The 18,073-nt window shown below is 35.2% G+C and overlaps 2 protein-coding genes across 4 annotated transcripts in view; one reads left to right on the top strand and one right to left on the bottom strand.

Moving 5' to 3' along the window:
- SPATA9 (spermatogenesis associated 9) overlaps positions 1 to 14,041 on the top strand; it is a 32,001-nt gene extending 17,960 nt beyond the window's left edge. The window contains exons 4-8 of one of the 2 annotated variants that reach the window (XR_001002024.1): positions 2,183 to 2,278; positions 7,256 to 7,397; positions 10,121 to 10,257; positions 10,700 to 10,864; positions 13,012 to 14,041. Coding sequence is in view for 1 of the 2 variants with exons in the window: in XM_011944279.1 (XP_011799669.1) it covers positions 2,183 to 2,278; positions 7,256 to 7,546 (387 nt within the window). In the remaining variant the exon portion in view is untranslated. Of the gene's footprint in view, positions 1 to 2,182; positions 2,279 to 7,255; positions 7,857 to 10,120; positions 10,258 to 10,699; positions 10,865 to 13,011 lie in introns of those variants that run through there. The other variant, XM_011944279.1, reaches the window with a different exon arrangement.
- Positions 9,561 to 14,077, bottom strand: RFESD (Rieske (Fe-S) domain containing). 2 transcript variants are annotated; one of them, XM_011944281.1, is made up of 5 exons: positions 13,892 to 14,077; positions 13,007 to 13,104; positions 11,970 to 12,145; positions 11,838 to 11,872; positions 9,561 to 10,152 (listed from the first exon to the last, which is right to left on the bottom strand). In XM_011944281.1, the coding sequence occupies exons 3-5, from the start codon at positions 12,142 to 12,144 to the stop codon at positions 9,889 to 9,891; spliced, it is 474 nt and encodes a 157-aa protein (XP_011799671.1). In that variant the 5' UTR covers position 12,145; positions 13,007 to 13,104; positions 13,892 to 14,077; the 3' UTR covers positions 9,561 to 9,888. The 2 variants fall into 2 exon arrangements, with proteins under 2 accessions (XP_011799671.1, XP_011799670.1); XM_011944280.1 differs by lacking the exon at positions 13,007 to 13,104 and having other exon boundaries at positions 9,818 to 10,152.
- Positions 14,078 to 18,073: the final 3,996 nt, after the last annotated feature.

The following is an 18,073-nucleotide window of genomic DNA, read 5'->3' as shown; positions in this document are numbered from 1 at the left end:
TACATTTCAACATGAGATTTGGTGGGGACACAGATCCAACCCATACAACACCACTTTTATTTTCATTGTATATGGCCTACCAATGATTGAACATGGACCTCCCACTATGAGTTCATATATTCACAAATTCAAGAAGCTTTTCACCTGCTAGGAGGTATATCTGCTTTTCTTCCTCCTAGAGAGTCTGCTCTCTACTTGTATGTTTGTCTCCATGTAGCTAAAAGTAGGATTCAAAGGCATACTATCAATTTGATTCTTCTAGCAAGAAAGAAAAAGCAGCAGCTGCTTCATTTCCTGGAAATTCTTTCCAGAAGCCAGGAATTCTGGGAAATACTGCAGGTGACCTATGGAGGGAGGTGGCAGAAACTTTCCCTCCCAGGTTCGAGCGATTCTCCTGCCTCAGCCTCCCAAGTAGCTGGGATTATAGGCATGCGCCACCAGGCCCGGCTAATGTTTGTATTTTTAGTAGAGATGAGGTTTCACCATGTTGGTCAGGCTGGTCTCAAACTCCTGACCTCAGGTGATCCACCTGCCTCGGTCTCCCAAAGGACTGGGATTACAGGTGTGAGTCACTGTGCCCGGCCCAGAAGTACCTTTTAAAAGGCTGCATACTATTCACAATAGCCAACACATAGAATCGACCTACGTGTCCAACCACAGGTGAATGGATAAAGAAAATGTGGTTTACCTATACAATTGAATACTATTCAGCCATCAAAAAGAATTCTGTCATTTGTGATGGCAAGGATGAATCTGGAGATCACGTTAAATGAAATAAGCCAGACACAGAAAGACAAGTACCACATGATCTCACCCACACGTGAAATCTTAACAACAACAACAAAAAGTTGATATCATAGAAGCAGAGAGGAGAACAGTGGTTACCCAGAGACTGGGTGAGGAAAGGGGAAAAGGGAAGGATGGTTAGAGGTTGTTAAATGGGTACAAAATTACAATTAGATAGGAAGAATAAATTCTGGTGTTCTACTGCACAGTAGAGTGACTATGGCTAATAGTAAAATATTGTGTATTACAAAATAGAAGAGAGGATCTTTTAACATTCTTACCACAAAGAAATGATAAATGCACAATGTGATGCAGATGCTAACTACCCTGATTGGATCATTATATAACATAGATTTCTATGGAAACATCAAATTGTGCTCCTTAAATATGTACCATTACAATGTGTCAATTAAAAATACAAAAAAGGTTTGAAAAAATAAAAAGATTGCATAATATTCCACTGAGTGGATATAACATAATTTTCCTAACTATTCTGGAGTCATTGATTGTTTTGTTTTTTTCAATGTTGTAACTCTTTCATGAATGCTGTCTAATGAACATTATGTGCATGTTTTTACCATGCATTTATATGATTTTATCAGCTACAGCCTGTACCTTTTGGAAGTTCATTGAAGCCATTGAGTTGCTTGGCTCATACTTCAGAGGAGCCTGGCTAACTGCCACTTCGCTGCTGAGTGGAAACGGAATGTCTTTCCTGAAGTCCTCATTTCATACCCTGTTCAAGGCAACAGAGGTGGCCCATGAGACAGTATAAACTGAATATGTTACGATGATATGTTTCAGGCTGGTACACCTACTCCCAGAAACTAGAAACACAGGAGAGGCAACTTCATTATTGGTGTTAAACTTCTCTGTGTTTCATGAGAGCCTGTTGCATATGAGCACAGAACATTTTCTGAAGCTTAATGATCATCTAAGGTTAATGCTGGCCTTCAGCAGTCTCATGATTAACATTTCCAAGCAGGTCATTAATCTCTAGGAAAAGCTTATTATTTTGATTGCTGTTTACCTGCGGTTGTGAATAATTAGTAAAGAATGATTACATGAATTTGAACAAAGGAAAGACTGTTTTTCTCATATGCACAGCAGCACCTCCTAGTGTGCATGGTTGGTAATTGTGAGAAGTTAGTCATTTAGATCGCAGAAATGCAAGATTTTTACAGATTTGTCACAGGTTTTGATTAGCACAAGAAAGTGTCTTCTTGTTAAATAAGGAAAAGTAAACAATTTTCACAATGTGAAAAAGCCCAGATAGTCTAAAGTAGATGACTTTCTTTAGAAAAAAAAAATTCTCATTTTATAGTAACATTGTAAAATATAACATTGAAACATTGAAAATGTTTGTTTATTAAGAAAATCTTTTCTGTTTTTGCAGGTCAGAAAGGGTTCTTTGTTTGAAATCATCTCCTTTCCAGCAAAGACTGCTTTAACTAGCATAATATATGCTTCATATGCAGCACTAATTTATTTGGTAAGTTAAGAAAATTATTAGAATCTAGAAATCTACTTATGTAATGTTAATAATACTGTGCAATAGTATACTGCACAATATTTAATGTTGCCATTCACAGTCTCATTACACAAAACAATTTTTAAAATTTCCTTTTCTGATAAGCCAGGTCAATCTACCAAAAACCAGTTTGCTTAAATAACTAAAAAAAAATTTTTAATAAAGTTTATTATTACCACTTGCATATTTTGATCAAGAAATTTAGTTTTACTTTCATTTAGCTAGAGTTGTTTTGTTTCAGCCATTGTGCCATGGCTGGCTAAAGTTCAGTATTCTGTCATTTGGGGTCTCTTACTTTGGGGAACACAGGTACTAGTGTATTTTGGATTACAAATGCGTGCATGAGAAAAATGTAAAATATTTTTTATATTATAAAGGTTTGATTTTCTATAAATAGCCACTTAAAAAAACTGTAACACACAAAAAGGAAAGTGTACAGCTTAATGAATTATCACAAAATCTATTAATCTTTATACTACCCAGGTCAAGAAACATTACCATAATTCCAGGAGCCTCTTTCTTGCCCCTCACAATCACTTCCCTTTCCTATATAGGATATCACTATTTTGACTTGTAATACTACTGATAGTTAGACTGCTTGAATTCTATATAAAGTCATATAGTACATATTCTTTTGTGTTTGTCTTTTGCCCAACACTGTTTTAAGATCATTCATTGCCCGTAGCAGTAGTTTGCTCATTTCACTGCTGTGTAGTGTTCAACTGATTGACTGTATCAACATTTATTTATCCATTCTACTCTTGATGGACATTTGGATTATTTCCAGTTTTGGCTACTATGAATAAGGTTGCTATAAATATTCCTGTACATATCTTTTGGTGAAACTGCTAGGTCATAAGGTATGCATGTGCTGATACCTAGTAGATATTACCAAAGAGTTTTCTAAAGTGGTTTTTTAACAATTAACACAAATCTCAGATTTTATAAAAGTTCCAGTAGCTCTGCATCATTACTGACAGTATTGTCAATCTTTTGCATTTTAGCCATTTTTGTAGGAATGTAATATCATCACATTGTGGTTTTAATTTGCATCTCCTTGATTATTAATGAGATTGAGTACCTCTGCATATATTAATTGGACATTTGGATATCCCCTCTGTGAATTTGTTAACATCTCTTCTTGCTTTTCTATTGAGATACCTTTTTTAAAAAAATTTTTGATTTTTACTTTAAAAAACTCTAGGAGCCTTTTTTGACTACATATGGAGAAATTTATTCTGTGACTTGCCTTTTCATTCTTTTAGCAATGTCTTTTAAAGCAGAAATTCTTAGCCAGGCATGGTGGTGTGTGCCTATAATCCCTGCTACTTGGGAGGCTGATGGGGGAGGCTGAAGTAGGAGGATACCTTGAGCCCAGGAGTTTGAGACCAGCCTAGGCAAAATAGTGAGATCCAGTCTTAAAATAAATAAAAGCATATCATAATTTTAATGTCATCCAATTTATTAATCTTTTCCTTTATGTTAAGTGCTTTCTATGTCAAAAAGAATCTTGACTTACACCTAATGTCATGAAAACATTCTCCTCTGTTATATTCTAGAAGCTTTATTAGTTTACCTCTCACCTTTAGATTTATACTCCATCTTGAACTAATATGAGGTAAGAGTCAAATTTTTCCCCATGAATATCCAATTAATCTATTTTTTCTTAAAAAAAAGACCTTTTCCTATTATCCTAGAATACTATTTTTTTCCATAAATCAAGTGTCCTTCATATGGGTTTGTTTGTTTATAGATTCTCTGTTCTATTCAGTTGGTCTATTTGTCTATTCGTCCACCAATTGAGGACTGTATTAATTACAGGAGCTTTATAATATATCTTAATAACTGGGAGAATAAGTCCTCTTTCCAGTTCATGAACATACTATTCCTTCTATTAATTTTGGTCTTCTTTAATTTCTTTTAATCATTTTTATGGTTTTTTGTTAGCATTCTTACATATTTTTGTTAATATTTTATATCATATTAAAACATAAAAGAAGTGCCAATTAAGAGCCAAGCAGGTATGTGTGTGTGTGTGTGTGTGTGTGTGTCTGTGTGTGTGTGTAAGTGGACTAGATCTAAAATATACAGGGAAGTATATGGGGTCAAGAATAGCTAAATACCCTTGAAAAAAGGTAGAACTTACTTTTAAATGTATTAATTCAGTTTTTAAAAAACTAAATTTATCAACTATTTTGCCACTGTTTTAAATTTTCAAGAAGTACTCAATATCTTAAATGTGAAACTTATACAAAATTGGCATTGAACCAAGCTAGGATGCAAATACATTGCACAAAATGAACAGGATGACATGTCTATGGGGAAATACAAACTAGACTAACACAAAAATTAGATTTCAGTTTCTCAAAGGCTGTTGAAATCATCTCACACAATTTGTCACGCCATGAACTTTTTAAGTAGGTAATAGAAACAAATTTTTGATGATCTGATAACTGGTCATATATGTATCTAAGGCCTGGGAGAGGTCAGGGTTAGAATTTTGGTTCTGAAAACAATATATATGTTAGATGTTAATGTCCTATGAGTGGAATCGTGTCAAGAGAAAAGAGTGGTAAGTCAACAGAAATATGAAGAACAGCAATATTTAGGTAAGCTAAAAAAGAATCCATTTGGGAGACAAGAAGCAACAATCAGAAAGGCAGAAAGAAAATCAGGAGAAATAGTGCCAAGGAAATAGAGACTCAGGATGTTGTCAGTAGTTAAGTGTCAAATACAAGCAGAAAAGTCAAGTAAAATGAAGATCTGAAGTGTCCATTAGATACAGTAGTAAAGATGTCGAGGTTAACCATCTCGAAAATTATTTCAGCGGCATAAACCGAATAACGAAGACAGAAATAAGCAGGTTTCAGAATGACAGAAGGTAATAACATGGAAACAGAATCTGGTTTAACTAAGAAGAGAGAGTGTGTAGCAGTCAATAGAGAAGCAGATTTTCAGAGATTTTTAGTTTTTAAATTTTAGGATGGAAGATACTCAAGCATGTTATAGATTGCAGGGGAAGAGCCAGTCAAGAGTAAAGAGGCTGAAGAGACAAGGAATAATTGACAGAGAAGATGGTAGGATGTAGGTTAAAAACAAATATAGAAGGATATTGACCTTGATCAAGACCGTTCATTTTCTGAGACTGGGAAAAAAGGTGGTTAGAATGTGCACAGATAGAATATTTTGTTGGTGAGGGAAGAGAGAATGTTTCAAATAGGACAGAACTTTCCAATCTTTTTCACAACATGACATTCATAGAAAATTATCATATTTGGGATAAATGGGTGAGGCTGTTTACAGCTAAAGGTCATGACTTTTAAAGATTTCTAGCGCTGGGTTTGGATACATAAAAGTGCAAGTAACAAAGGATATCTGAATGACAGTACCTTAATCAATAAAAACACTTAAATATCTTAATTAGAAGTTGGGAGTTAGGCAATTCCCAGTTTAGTACAGTTAGGTCCAAAATGTTATCAAAGCCCAGGTCTGAATGTCTGTGCTTCCCCCAAATTCTTATGTTAAAATCTAACCCCAAGGTGGTGGTATGAGCAGGTGGAGCCTTTGGGAGGTGATTAGGTAATGAGAACAGAGTCCTGAGGAATGGGATTAGTGCCCTAAGAAATGAGGCCTGAGAGAGCTGCCTTGTCCCTTCCACCATATGAGGACATAGACAGAAAACCAGCCCTCACCAGACACTGAATCTGCCAGTGCCTTGATCTCGGATTTCCCACTCTGCAGAACTGTGAGAAATAAATTTCTATTGTAATTACTCAGTTCGTGGTATTTTGTTACAGCAGCCCTAAAAGCCTAAGACAACGAGGTCTTTCCCTCCTTTTCTTCTAAAAACTTGTTTTCAGTCCTTAGGTTTGTTGCCTCATGATCAAGCATCACAATACTATTAGTGTTCAAAGCAGGAAGAGAGAGAGATAGAGGGAAAAGACAGTCTATACAGGAGGAAGAACTTTTCCAAAATCCTTTCTGAGTTCCTTCCCAGCAGACATATCATTTTATTTCATTAGCTACAAGGTAGCTAATGAACTAACTGAAGGGAAGTGAGGAAAAGTGTCTGTGTTGCTCAATTCTATAGTGAGATGCAGGCAAGAAGGAGGAGGCAGGGGGCAGGAGGGCAAGAGGAAGTTGAGGCTGTTCAAGCCTGAGGACCTCAATCCTTTGGCTGTTACCTCTAATTTAGGAAACCTTGTATGTGTTTATAATCCTTTATATTATCTTGAGGCATTTTTTTTGGTGAAATAAACTGGTTTAAGTCTTCTCATATTTCATAAATTTTCTGTTCTCATTGCTTGCCTTAAATACTTAGCATCATCATCATCTTCATCATTAGTAAATTTACAGAGTAAGTTTAATTAATGCAGTCCTTAGTAATTCTGAATTTTTGAAGTTATTTTTCTCTGTTTTATTTTTTACACTCCTCTCCTTAAAGTACTGAGTGGCAGTTTTGGAGGGGATGGTGATCACATATTTGCTCAGAAACCATTGATAGTAGCTTACTAAATTCTTACTGATATGTTGATGTCCTTTCATTGTACATGTAAGTATAAGCAAAGTCTAGGGGGAAGAAAATTAAAACAAAAGAACTACTTTGAGAAAAACATGTTGGAGGACAAATTCCATCTCTCAGAAAATGTTTCATTTAATTACATCAAGAGAATAAAGATGCAAAACATCTAATGAATTGGGGGAAAAGATGTAAAACATATTTACGGAAGCATACTATGTTTTAAATTGCTCTCTAGATTGTATTATTTAGAACAATCTCGCAATGCTTATTATATTATGTGCCTGCAGGTCCTGAAGTGTTTTTTATTAGATTATGTAGATTAAATGACTGTATGTGAAACACTATATTGTATGTTTTAATCTGTGGTTAGTAGCTTAAAAAGAAACTTTACTTTTCAAACTATTTTTATTGTATAGGCGGTCTGTGTTAATGCTGTGCTGGAGAAGATAAAGAACATCTTCCAGGAAGAAGAATCCATAAGGCAAAACAGAGAGGAGAGTGAAAATTGTAGAAAAGCCTTTTCTGAGCCTGTGCTTTCGGAGCCTATGTTTGCTGAAGGTGAAATCAAAGCAAAACCTTACAGGTCACTGCCGGAGAAGCCAGACATTTCAGATTACCCCAAGCTTCTTGCTAATAAGCAGAGTAATAAGATACAAGTTTTACATTCTGTGTTTGACCAATCAGCTGAAATGAATGAGCAAATCTGAATACAGGTATCACTGAACAGAACCTAAGAGTTATCTATTTAATGGCACATTTCATCTGACAAAACTCAGAGTCTAGTTTACATATTCTGAATTGCTCTGCTTTCTTATAAAAAAAAGAGAAGGGGGCTACTATTAAAATGTCATTTTCTAGTATTTACATGATAGAGTAAATAAAATGAATATTGATGTGGAATATAGGTACTGACTATATACTTTTAATGAACAAGAAAATCCATCCTTTGGTGGGTGAGACTTTACACTGTGGTTTATAATATAAGCATATTTATAATACATTAATGTTTTTATTAAAGACTTGTTTTGAGAGTCTAATTCTTTACTTGGGAGAAAAAAAAAGCCCTATCAAGATGCTGCATATCAAAATAAAAGGATATTTATTTTTTATATGCAGACTGGAGAGTTTGAGTCTGCCTATTATTATTTTGTAAATCACTTGTAAAGTTATGAAGGATTTGCAATTCACAGATGTCATAAATTTATACAACAAAATACAAATGTGATGAGAAGATTTCTGTATATGAAGACAGTACATGATATGATATTTTTTATTTCTACATTTAGAGATACAAATTTAGAATGAAAAATCAAGTGCACGCTACTCATTATTCCCAGTGGCTCTTACGAGAAAATATTTCTGTAATTATTCCTGCAAACCAGGACTACAGTTTTTGCCTGAAGAAAGTACTTTGATTTCTTCTATACATTTTATTTTCTGGACACATGTTAAGACCTGACTGGGCATTGAAGGATTATCACATGATAGAATAGACCGGGATGTACCTTCCTGAGAGATAGTATATTTTCTGTACTTAGTGAGTAGTTGCTGCCACAAACCATATCTATAAAAAGCACAAGTCTGGTTCGTTGGTTGTCTGAGAAATGAGGACCAAGTGCTACTCATGCTATCCATACTCCAACAGAAAACGAAGTGTAATAATATGTAGCAAAGGTCCCTGTAAGCAGAGTCTTTACTATATAGACCTTATTCATTAACTATTTTTATAATAACCAAGGGAAAGAGTCCAGGTCAGCTCTTTAGAATGTTAAGTATTAGATTTAGATTCTTAATGTAATTCTCTTCCTCTAAACATATTACTGTGCTTTGCGACTAGGTTCCAATCTTGACAAAAAGTTCTTCTCACTCTGAATACATCATCTACTCATTTTGGCTATTTCTGGTCCCACATAGTGGTGATTTTTGCATGAGCACTGACCATAAAAATCACCACTATGTGCTGCTGATTTTTGCATGGTGGGTGTCTGGGGTGTTATTTTAAATACATTTCAGCTAGTATGGTATGAGCACCAGGCAACTGAACGGTACTGACCATAAATAACTGACATGATAAAACCAGGGTGAACCAACTGAACATCAACCTTGCCTGGGAACTCCAAAGAACAAAACCCTAGATCTCCTCTCTATAATATTTATAGGAGACACTTAGCTGTGCATACATTCACATAAAGTTGTAAAAAAATTTTTAAAACCTTTATTTGAAAATTGCATATAGGCATTCGAAGTACACTGGCTCACTGAATAGGAGACTTTACATCTCTCAGGGCTGGGCAGCAGCTGTGCCTGGCTTCCTTACTTTAAGATCTGCCTTGATCATAGAGAAACTAAGCCAAAGTTTATTTGGTTTTGATGTCTAGCACAGTGGTTAAGTTTCTTATTTTCAAGTTCAGCAGGTAAACTTATCTCATTTTTGGAGGTATTTTTAAAGTATAAAAAATCTGCTATGTTATTTGGGAAAGTTGTACAGTTCAGATGTGAACATTTCAATGTATTTAAACTTTACCTAAAAATGTAAAAATAACAATCAAATAGGAGAGGTAGGGAATCCATAGAGGTATAAATAAAACAAGAATGGAAGAATGCTGATAACTGTTAAAGCTGAGTGACAGAAGTTCATTATATAGTCTACTTTGTATATATTAAAACTTTTTCAGAATTAAGTCTGCTACATCAAACGGATTTTTTCCTATTTTAAAAATTAAATTAAAAAAATTTTCTTACTAAACCTTAATTTTTACCTATTATTTGTTTACTCCAAATTTATTTTCATCCTTCTTAAACAGAACATCCCAAACCTATAACCTTCAGGTTCTAATTAATCCAGAAGATTAGATAAAATGTATTCTATTGATCCTGATAATCCTTACATCATACTAAGTATGTGTGCTCTTAAACCTCTCAAATTTATATGAGTTTTAAATAGTTGTGCCTATGTTGAAAAATTTCATCACCTTTAAAATTGAAGCAGTTATTCTAAAAATGTTTTCAAGCATACACAATATTTTTCATTTCTATATATTTTTTTTTATCAGGAAGAACTCTTAATTACTTTGAAGTCTCCAGTGGCATAAAAATCAGAGTCACACTTAAAAGGTTCACTAGAAAGAGTCACATAAATATTCCCATTGTCTACTGTCACTGTGTGAATCCTTTGCTTTACTCCTTTGGAGCACCACTTGGGTTTTGCTGATGGATCTTTAGGGTTTATAGACTGGTACAGACCTTCTCCTGTTGCCAAAGTAATTTTGTATTTATGCCAGGGGCAAACTATACACGGTCGTCCATCAAAATCCTGGGGAAGAGAATAACTCATTTAATATTCTGACATGTTAAATGTTCTTGATACACAATAGACTCTGAAGAGAATCTGCTGCAGAAGAACCAGGTTAAAAAACAGGTTAGGTTTTCTTTTTTCCTCCTATTTACAAATTATACAGCATAAAGCAGATCCTAATCTGAGAAGAGTCATCAAGCTCTTTTACAGTTGATTAGAAAGCCAGTTAGAGCTCTATCAGAAGACTGACATGCTCAGGCAACTAAAACATGTGACTGCAGCTGTGCGGTTATCTATTAGATGTTCATGTCACCTCCTTGACAGAAATGGGGCAAGGACTTCAAGTGCTTCTATAGGAATTTTCACTAGCTTCTAGAAGAATTGTAAGGTTCGGATATAAATTCAAAAGGAGTTACTAAAGGCATGAGTGCATATGATAATAGAAGAGCAATCTGTGATCCAAAGTAGTTAATTCTCAACTTTTTAACTGTCTTGGTGAAGTGCTTCTCAAACATAGGAAGCACCTGGATCTTGTTTCAATGTATGTCTCTCTGTTTAAATGTAGTACATCTAAGGGGTTGGGGTGACAAGATTCTGCATGTCTAAAAAGCTCCCATGTGACACCAAAGTTGCTGGTCTATGGACAACAGTTTGAGGAGCAAGGTCTTCAAGCTCTCATTATGGACTGAAAGTAGGGAAAATTCTACGAAACTATTATCAGCTCAGAAATGTAAGTGGGTGCTTTCATTTTTCCCCTCTATATCCAAAAGTGCAGGAATACTGATTCGTACTTTCATTTGGTGACTGATTTGTACTGTCAGCAAAGATTCACATTTTCATAATTTACATTACATAAAACTGTCAGCAAAGATTCACATATGTGGTTTTGGACAATGGGAAAAAATAGAAAAAATAAACACACATATGTTCTTTAACATGAGGACAGGTGTGTACACTCATCAAGTGTAGAGAAAGTGGAATGCTAAGTTGAAGCTTGTACTTTGCATCAGTTAGAGAGAGAGAGAGACCAATTTCATGAAGAAAGAAGAAATTTAGGTGACTACTTTTGGAATCCAAGGAAGCAAAGACAACTTCTTCCTCAGTTAAGACTACTGTGTGGTTTATTTCTTTAAAAATATATTTATACTGTATATTTTTGTTATAAAAGTAATATATACTCATTGTAAAAAATTCAAATTATGTAGAGTGTATAAAGTAAAAAGTGAATATTCTTTTTGATGAAAAAAATGAGATCTCATAAGACTATTATCTTATGACTTGCTTTTTTCAGTCACAAATACATTGTTCACATCTCTCCATACCCATATAGATCTGCCTCATTAATTTAATGATTGCATGGTACAATTATTCCACAGCATGGCTGTATCATAATTTATTTAACCAGTTTCCTATTGTTAAAACATTATAATGAATAATTGCCTTCAATTCATTATAATAAATAATGCTACAATGAATCATTCCTATACAAATACTTAAACATCTGTGCAATTATGGTCATAGAATAGATATAGAGTATAATTGCTAGGTCAAAAGATATGCATATTTCTCATATTTATCTTATGAATTCCCAGAATACTTGAAATTATACTCAAAGCATTAAAATATAGTTCAAACCAACTATAAATTAGTTTTGAACATATGTGTATGCTGAATTTGCTGAAAATAAATTTAATTTTACATACCTCTATATCTCCCAAATGTAAAGGTCCTCCTGAGTCTGAAAAGGAATCGGATATTACCTGCAGTCACTAAAAAAACTGAAATTTTGATAGTTTTATGGTTTAAAGTTTTACAAATGAAAAATAAAATCTTACGGTAACAGCGAATATCCATAGCATGATATTCTCCTTTGTGGTAGAAAATGACCACTTCTCTATCATGGACAACAGCTGTCATTCTTTCAGATTTTTTAATGTCATCTTCTCTGCCCACACAGACAGAAGAATATTCCCTCTTTTCAGGATCTTGTGCGGAGCCATCAAGATTCATGCTAGTTGAACGTAAAGAAGGAAAGTTACAAGAAGTATTCACTAATTTGGTTCCAACTCTTTGGTTCCATAAGAATGAATAGTTTGGACTTTTCAAGATTAATGGAGGTACTTTTTGTAGCTACATAAAACATTTATAAATACTGGATTATTATTATTATTATCATTATTATTTTGAGACAGAGTCTCACTCTGTCACCCAGGCTGGAGTGCAGTGGCATGATCTCGGCTCACTGTAACCTCCGCCTCCCAGGTTCAAGGAATTCTCCTGCCTTGGCTTCCCAAGTAGCTGTGATTACAGGAGCCCACCACCATACCTGGCTAATTTTTGTATTTTTAGTCAAGACAGGGTTTCGCTATGTTAGCCTGGCTGGTCTTAAACTCCTGACCTCAAGTAATCCACCCACCTCAGCCTCCCAAAGTGCTGGGATTACAGGCATGAGTCACTGCGCCCAGCCATAAATACTGGATTACATTAAGTAGACAGTCATTACTTTGCGTTAGAGACTCTTAAAGACTGCCAAAGTTAGGGAGGATTCCTCACTTTGAGGCTAGAGTTATATTAGATTCATTTCGAGGTCAAGAAGGAAATTTCAGAACTTGTAAAACATAGAAATTTAAGTTTCACTATCCCTTTATTTCCTATCAAATTTAACACTAAACAACATTCAGTTATTATCTGCATTGTTCTCAGCCTTCTGCTGAAGGCAGGATTCTTTGATTGTCTGAATAGTCTTCAGCCTCTTGGCTAAGGTGGTCCACTTGGTTTTGCCTAGAGTACACAGTTGGCTCTTACAGGCACAGCCAGATAGCTATTACAGCAACAGAAGATGGGTATGAATGAAAACTTTTCATTTTCTTACCTCAGATAAAAACTGGTCACTGAGATGACAGCTGAGCTGAAATGCCCAAAATGCACATGAACTAGACATGCCAACAGCTAGGGGAAGAGAATTCCATACTGAAGGAATAGCAAATACAAAAGCCTGAAGGAAAGAAAAGGCTTGGTGAATGTGTTCCAGAAGACTGGAGCATCATGTGCAAGATTGGTAAATAGGCAGGAGCCAGGTTGTGCAGTGCTGTGTACAGATTTTACTCTATTAGGAGCAAAGGAAAGTCACTAAAGAGTATAAAGCAGGAAAGTGTGACTTGATTTCTTTTTGAAAGAATGCCCCGGCTCTGTGGAGAATGGATTATAGCAAAACAACAATGAATGCACAGAAATCAGAAAGCTAGGGGTCCATGAAAAAGATGGTGGTTTGCCCCAGGAGGTTGACGCTGTAGGGGAGAAAAAGTAATAGTAACAGTAGCAGCAGTAGCTACAATTATATTGTGTTAACTATGTGCCAGGCACTATTCTAAGACTACACTTATTTATTAACTCCTTTAATCCTCCATGTTACTAAAAAGGTATTATTTTAATCTTATAGTACAGAGAAGTTGCGTTGATGAACTAGAATGAAGATGCTACAGAAAAATAAATAAAGATGACTCCCAAGTTTTAGGTTTGTGCAGCTAGGTGAACTATAGTGCAAAAGACTGTGATGAGAAAGGCCAAGAAATCAATGGTATTTTTGCAGGATGGAAAATCAAGAGCTATATACATTTTTCACATATTGAGTTTAAGGTATCACAGAGACATCCAAGTAGAGATATCAAGTCAGCAACCAGATATAAGAGACTAAAGTTGATAATTTCTAGAGAGAAAAATTGGGGAGTTTCCAGGTTATAGAATTCTATGGACTCACTTGGAGAGGAAGTGTACGTACGGAGAAGGTCTAAAACAATTCCTGAAGCACTTCAACATTTAGGGGTCAGGTGGAAGAGGGGCTGTAGAGATGCAAGACCAGTAGAGTATCCAATATATTGCTAATCAAATGAAATTCATTCACAGCTTTCTTCTCTATCTTATATTCTCCTTGAATTGCAAATAGAAAAAAAAGGCAGGCAATGAGGCCAAATAAATTCCAATGCTGGTCACGTCTGTGTACTAAACAATAAATAATACATGAAGAAAATTCGAGGATCCTAGGAAACTGTCCTGACACTATGGTTCTTCTATAAAGAGTTGGGCCTACCCTGTACCCTTTTCTCTTTGTAAGTTCATTTACTCCCTATACATCCACCTTCCTAGAAATCAAATACTGATTAGTATCCAAGTAAGAGCTTATTTTCAGATATAACCATTACTACACTCTTTGCCCTGTATTTCTAAAGTTTATCTCCTAGTCTACTCTTTAGTATCCTTTTGGCCAAATATAGAAATTAAAAGGTGGGAAAAAAATCAAGACTAAGAAATACCTCAGTTTTATTTTTAGGAACAGGCTTAAGGGTTATAGGTTTGATCCTGTCCTTGCATCAAAATAATGACTCAGGCCAGTGGCTCACACCTGTAATTCCAGCACTTTGGGAGGCCGGGGTGGGAAAATCACTTGCCAGGAGTTCAAGACCAGCCTAGGCAACATACCGAGACCCAGCTCTACATGAAAATGTTTTTTAAAAATTACCCAGGTGGGTTGGTACTTGCCTGTAGGGTTGGCTGCTTAGGAGGCCCAGGGAGGAGGATCACTTGAGGCCAGGAGTTTGAGGCTTCATTTAGCTATGATCATACCACTGTACTCCAGCCTGGGCAACAGAGTGAGACCCTGTCTCTAAAAATATTTTTTTAAGAAAGGAGTTTGCTGTGAAATGCTCAAGATATTAAACACACACTTATCTACAAATATTTAACAAAATTACAAACCAGGTGTCAACTTCAAATAAATATTCTAACTTTAGGAAGATACTTCATCATCCATGCCTTTTTCAAATATAGTAATATTGTAGTATTTCACAGGAAGTTAAACAATATAATGTACCTTTCCTTGATCAACAGGAATCTGCATTTTAATTCCACTCAAGTCTTAGGTTACCATTTTACATAAAAACACATATATCCAACTTCTTTTTCTTTTTTCTTTTTTTTTTTTTTTTTGAGACAGTCTTGCTCTGTAGCCCAGGCTGGAGTGTAGTGGCTCAATCTCGGCTCACTGCAAGCTCCACCTCCTGGGTTCACGTCATTCTCCTGCCTCAGCCTCCCAAGTAGCTGGGACTACAGGTGCCCGCCACCACGTCCAGCTAATTTTTTGTATTTTTAGTAGAGACGGGGGTTTCACCGTGTTAGCCAGCATGGTCTCGATCTCATGACCTCGTGATCTGCCCGCCTCAGCCTCCCAATGTGCTGGGATTACAGGCGTGAGCCACCGCGCCCGGCCCTATCCAACTTCTTTAAAGAAGGCATTTGTACCTCAGTGTACCTAGCTTAGATTGGTTACACACTATGGGCCAATCCCTTCCCCAAAAAAGAGAAAATGTTTTCATGGAAGTGCCAAGTGACTTTAAGCCTTCTGCAGAGAATTTTCCTGATGGCTTCTCTAAATATTTATTTAATCCTGTGTAACTGATTGGAAGTTTTAAAATGTTAGCAGAAAAAGAGCATGGTTCATTTAAAAAGTAAGTTTATAAAACAAAAATTATTAAGAGTAAAATCTCTACGTTAGTGCGTTAGGAGTGAGCTTTCGAAAAAGAGAATTTATAGGTCACTATTTTGAGAGAAATAGTTCTGAGCCATGTGGAAGACAAATATCAGATATCATTGTAAGTCTGGGCTCCAAAATTGAGGTGTAGATAGAGAGGTATGTGTGTGCATGTTTGTGCATATGTGCATGTGTGTTGATGGGGAGAGGCAGGGGCTTTGAATTCAATGTATAAAGGAAGGCATCACACACATCAAGCTTAGAAAATTATAGGGATGTCAAATTTGCACTCTGAAGTTTGCATTTTTAATTCTTGCTCTAACCAATTTTTTTTTAAATGGGGGGATACAAAATACATATGCTGTTTTTAAAAATTATCTCACAATAAAAAAGAAAAATTTATTATTTTAAAGCAAAGGCAAAGAGGACCAGGGCCATGATTTTCTGGGTTAGCTATGGCTGACAGGAGGCAGGAATACTATCTCTGAATGGTCATCCGGTTTTATTTGATTTTGGCAGGTATGCAAAGAACATAAATTGCTCAGGTGGCAGTATTTACCTTCAGAGTTGGGCATGCAGCCTTCATCACATTTTGTGACAGAACAGAGGCATAATAATAAGAAAAATGGGAACAGACAAAGGAATGAACTGAAAGAAGGGGAAACAGTTTAAAGAAAAAGAAAAGAAAGAAATGTGGAACTTGCAATACATATAACTGACAAAGGCTTGAGATTCAGAATATATGAATAACTCCTATAGGCCAGTAAAAAAATAACAAATACTCATAGAAAAATGGGCAGGACATGAACAAACATTTCACAAATAAAGAAATCTGAATGGCCAATATATGTAAAGACACTCAACCTCATTAGCAGGAAAATGCAAACGAAATGCAAAGCAAAGTCATTAATGTGATACTATTTTCTATCTACCAGGCTGACAAAAAATTATACCAAGTATTGGTGAAAATACGGAACTGCTAGTGATAACATAAATTTGTGCTACCACAGTTTGGCATTACCTAGTAAAGTTAAACACAATAATAATAATCCCACTTTGGGTGTATGCCACAGAAATGCGCACAGATATACCAGGAAACATACACAAGAATAGTTATAATAGCAAAAAACAAAAACAACACAAAACTCATCAACAGTAGAATGGAATGTGTGTATGTTCATTCAATGGAATGCTGTACAGCAGTGAAAAATGTATCTCTACATCAAGTTGGATTAATTTCAAAAAACATAATTGCAAGTGAAAAATTTAAAAAGTCAGAGTATGTTTCCATTTTTATCACAAAAGTGGCAAAACCAAACAGTATATTATTCATGGATATATGTACTATAGGGTAAATATATAAAGAAAAGCAAGGGGATAATAAACATTTCTTAAATGTCTAAAAATACTTATTTCTTATATTTACAATTACTCTTCTCAAGACTTAAGTTGTATCCTAATTTATATTTATGTAGCAAATGACCCCAAACCCAAGAAAAATGGAATAAAATTGCCCTTTCTATCCTCAGAGAATGTGCCTGTGCATAGATCATGAATCAACTATTTTGAGACTTTTGTACAGCTAATTTCAAAACTTGGCACCAAAGGAGGAAATAAATGAATAGTTCTTTTTTTTTTCCCTTCCAGGCAAAAAATAGAAAAGTACTATCAAAAAGTAATGAAATACAAGAGATGTAGTATAATATCAAAAGTTAATTATGTTTTCCCAACTCCCAAATAAATGAGAACCAAATACAGGCCTTTCTCAAATTTGAGTCACTACAAACTTACAGTCTTTGCAAGGTTTGCCTCCAACCCGAAAAACTGGTGAACTTTGAAGGGGCTGATAAAAAAGGAGCAGAGAAGACTGGGGCTAAACGATAAAGGCTTCAGAGAACTATGATTATGGCCTTGCATTTTGCTTAGAAAGTATTATTTTATATGTCAAATAATAGTTTCCTCTATGTATCTTAAATGGTACTATTTATAATATCTGATGACTTTTTACATTTAACACCCATATTATTCTTACTATTGTGACTATCATGAACCATTCAGACAACAGGAAAAGCCCATGTGTTCACCTTAATTATCGTTATTTTGATGAACTATTCATAAACTACCAATGTATTTCGATTTTAAGTCTACTTTAAGATAGTGGAATCTTAACTGAATGAAACAGAAAATTAAAGGACTCATCCAGTTTGGGGGCTAGATGAAAACCTCCCCCTGAAAAATTTAGTTGTTGTGTTCCATGTTCTCGTCGAGAAAAATTTTTGGCCTGTCCCTGAAATTGGTTTCTAAAGGTCCTAACTCCACATAAAATTACAAATCAGCTGAATGGATACTCGGTCACTATTGGATCCCTTTCCAACACAGGAAATAAATTCAAGTTGAATTTTTAAAAATATTTAG

This window comes from Colobus angolensis, unplaced genomic scaffold (assembly GCF_000951035.1).
Source record: "Colobus angolensis palliatus isolate OR3802 unplaced genomic scaffold, Cang.pa_1.0 Scaffold23, whole genome shotgun sequence".
NCBI lineage: Eukaryota > Metazoa > Chordata > Mammalia > Primates > Cercopithecidae > Colobus > Colobus angolensis.
Note: the sequence above shows the minus strand (reverse complement) of the source record. Positions and strands in the feature narration are given on the sequence as shown.

What these genes read in the sequence shown, in the direction of transcription:
- RFESD (XM_011944280.1), bottom strand. Translation starts at nt 13,950, where the DNA reads ATGTTGAAGTGCTTCAGGAATTGTTTTAGACCTTCTCCGTACGTACAC. An exon ending in TACGTACACTTCCTCTCCAA is followed by an intron (nt 12,146 to 13,891) that starts GTGAGTCCATAG and finishes ACGTTCAACTAG; the next exon opens with CATGAATCTTGATGGCTCCG. An exon ending in TACATTTGGGAGATATAGAG is followed by an intron (nt 10,153 to 11,837) that starts GTATGTAAAATT and finishes TCTCTTCCCCAG; the next exon opens with GATTTTGATGGACGACCGTG.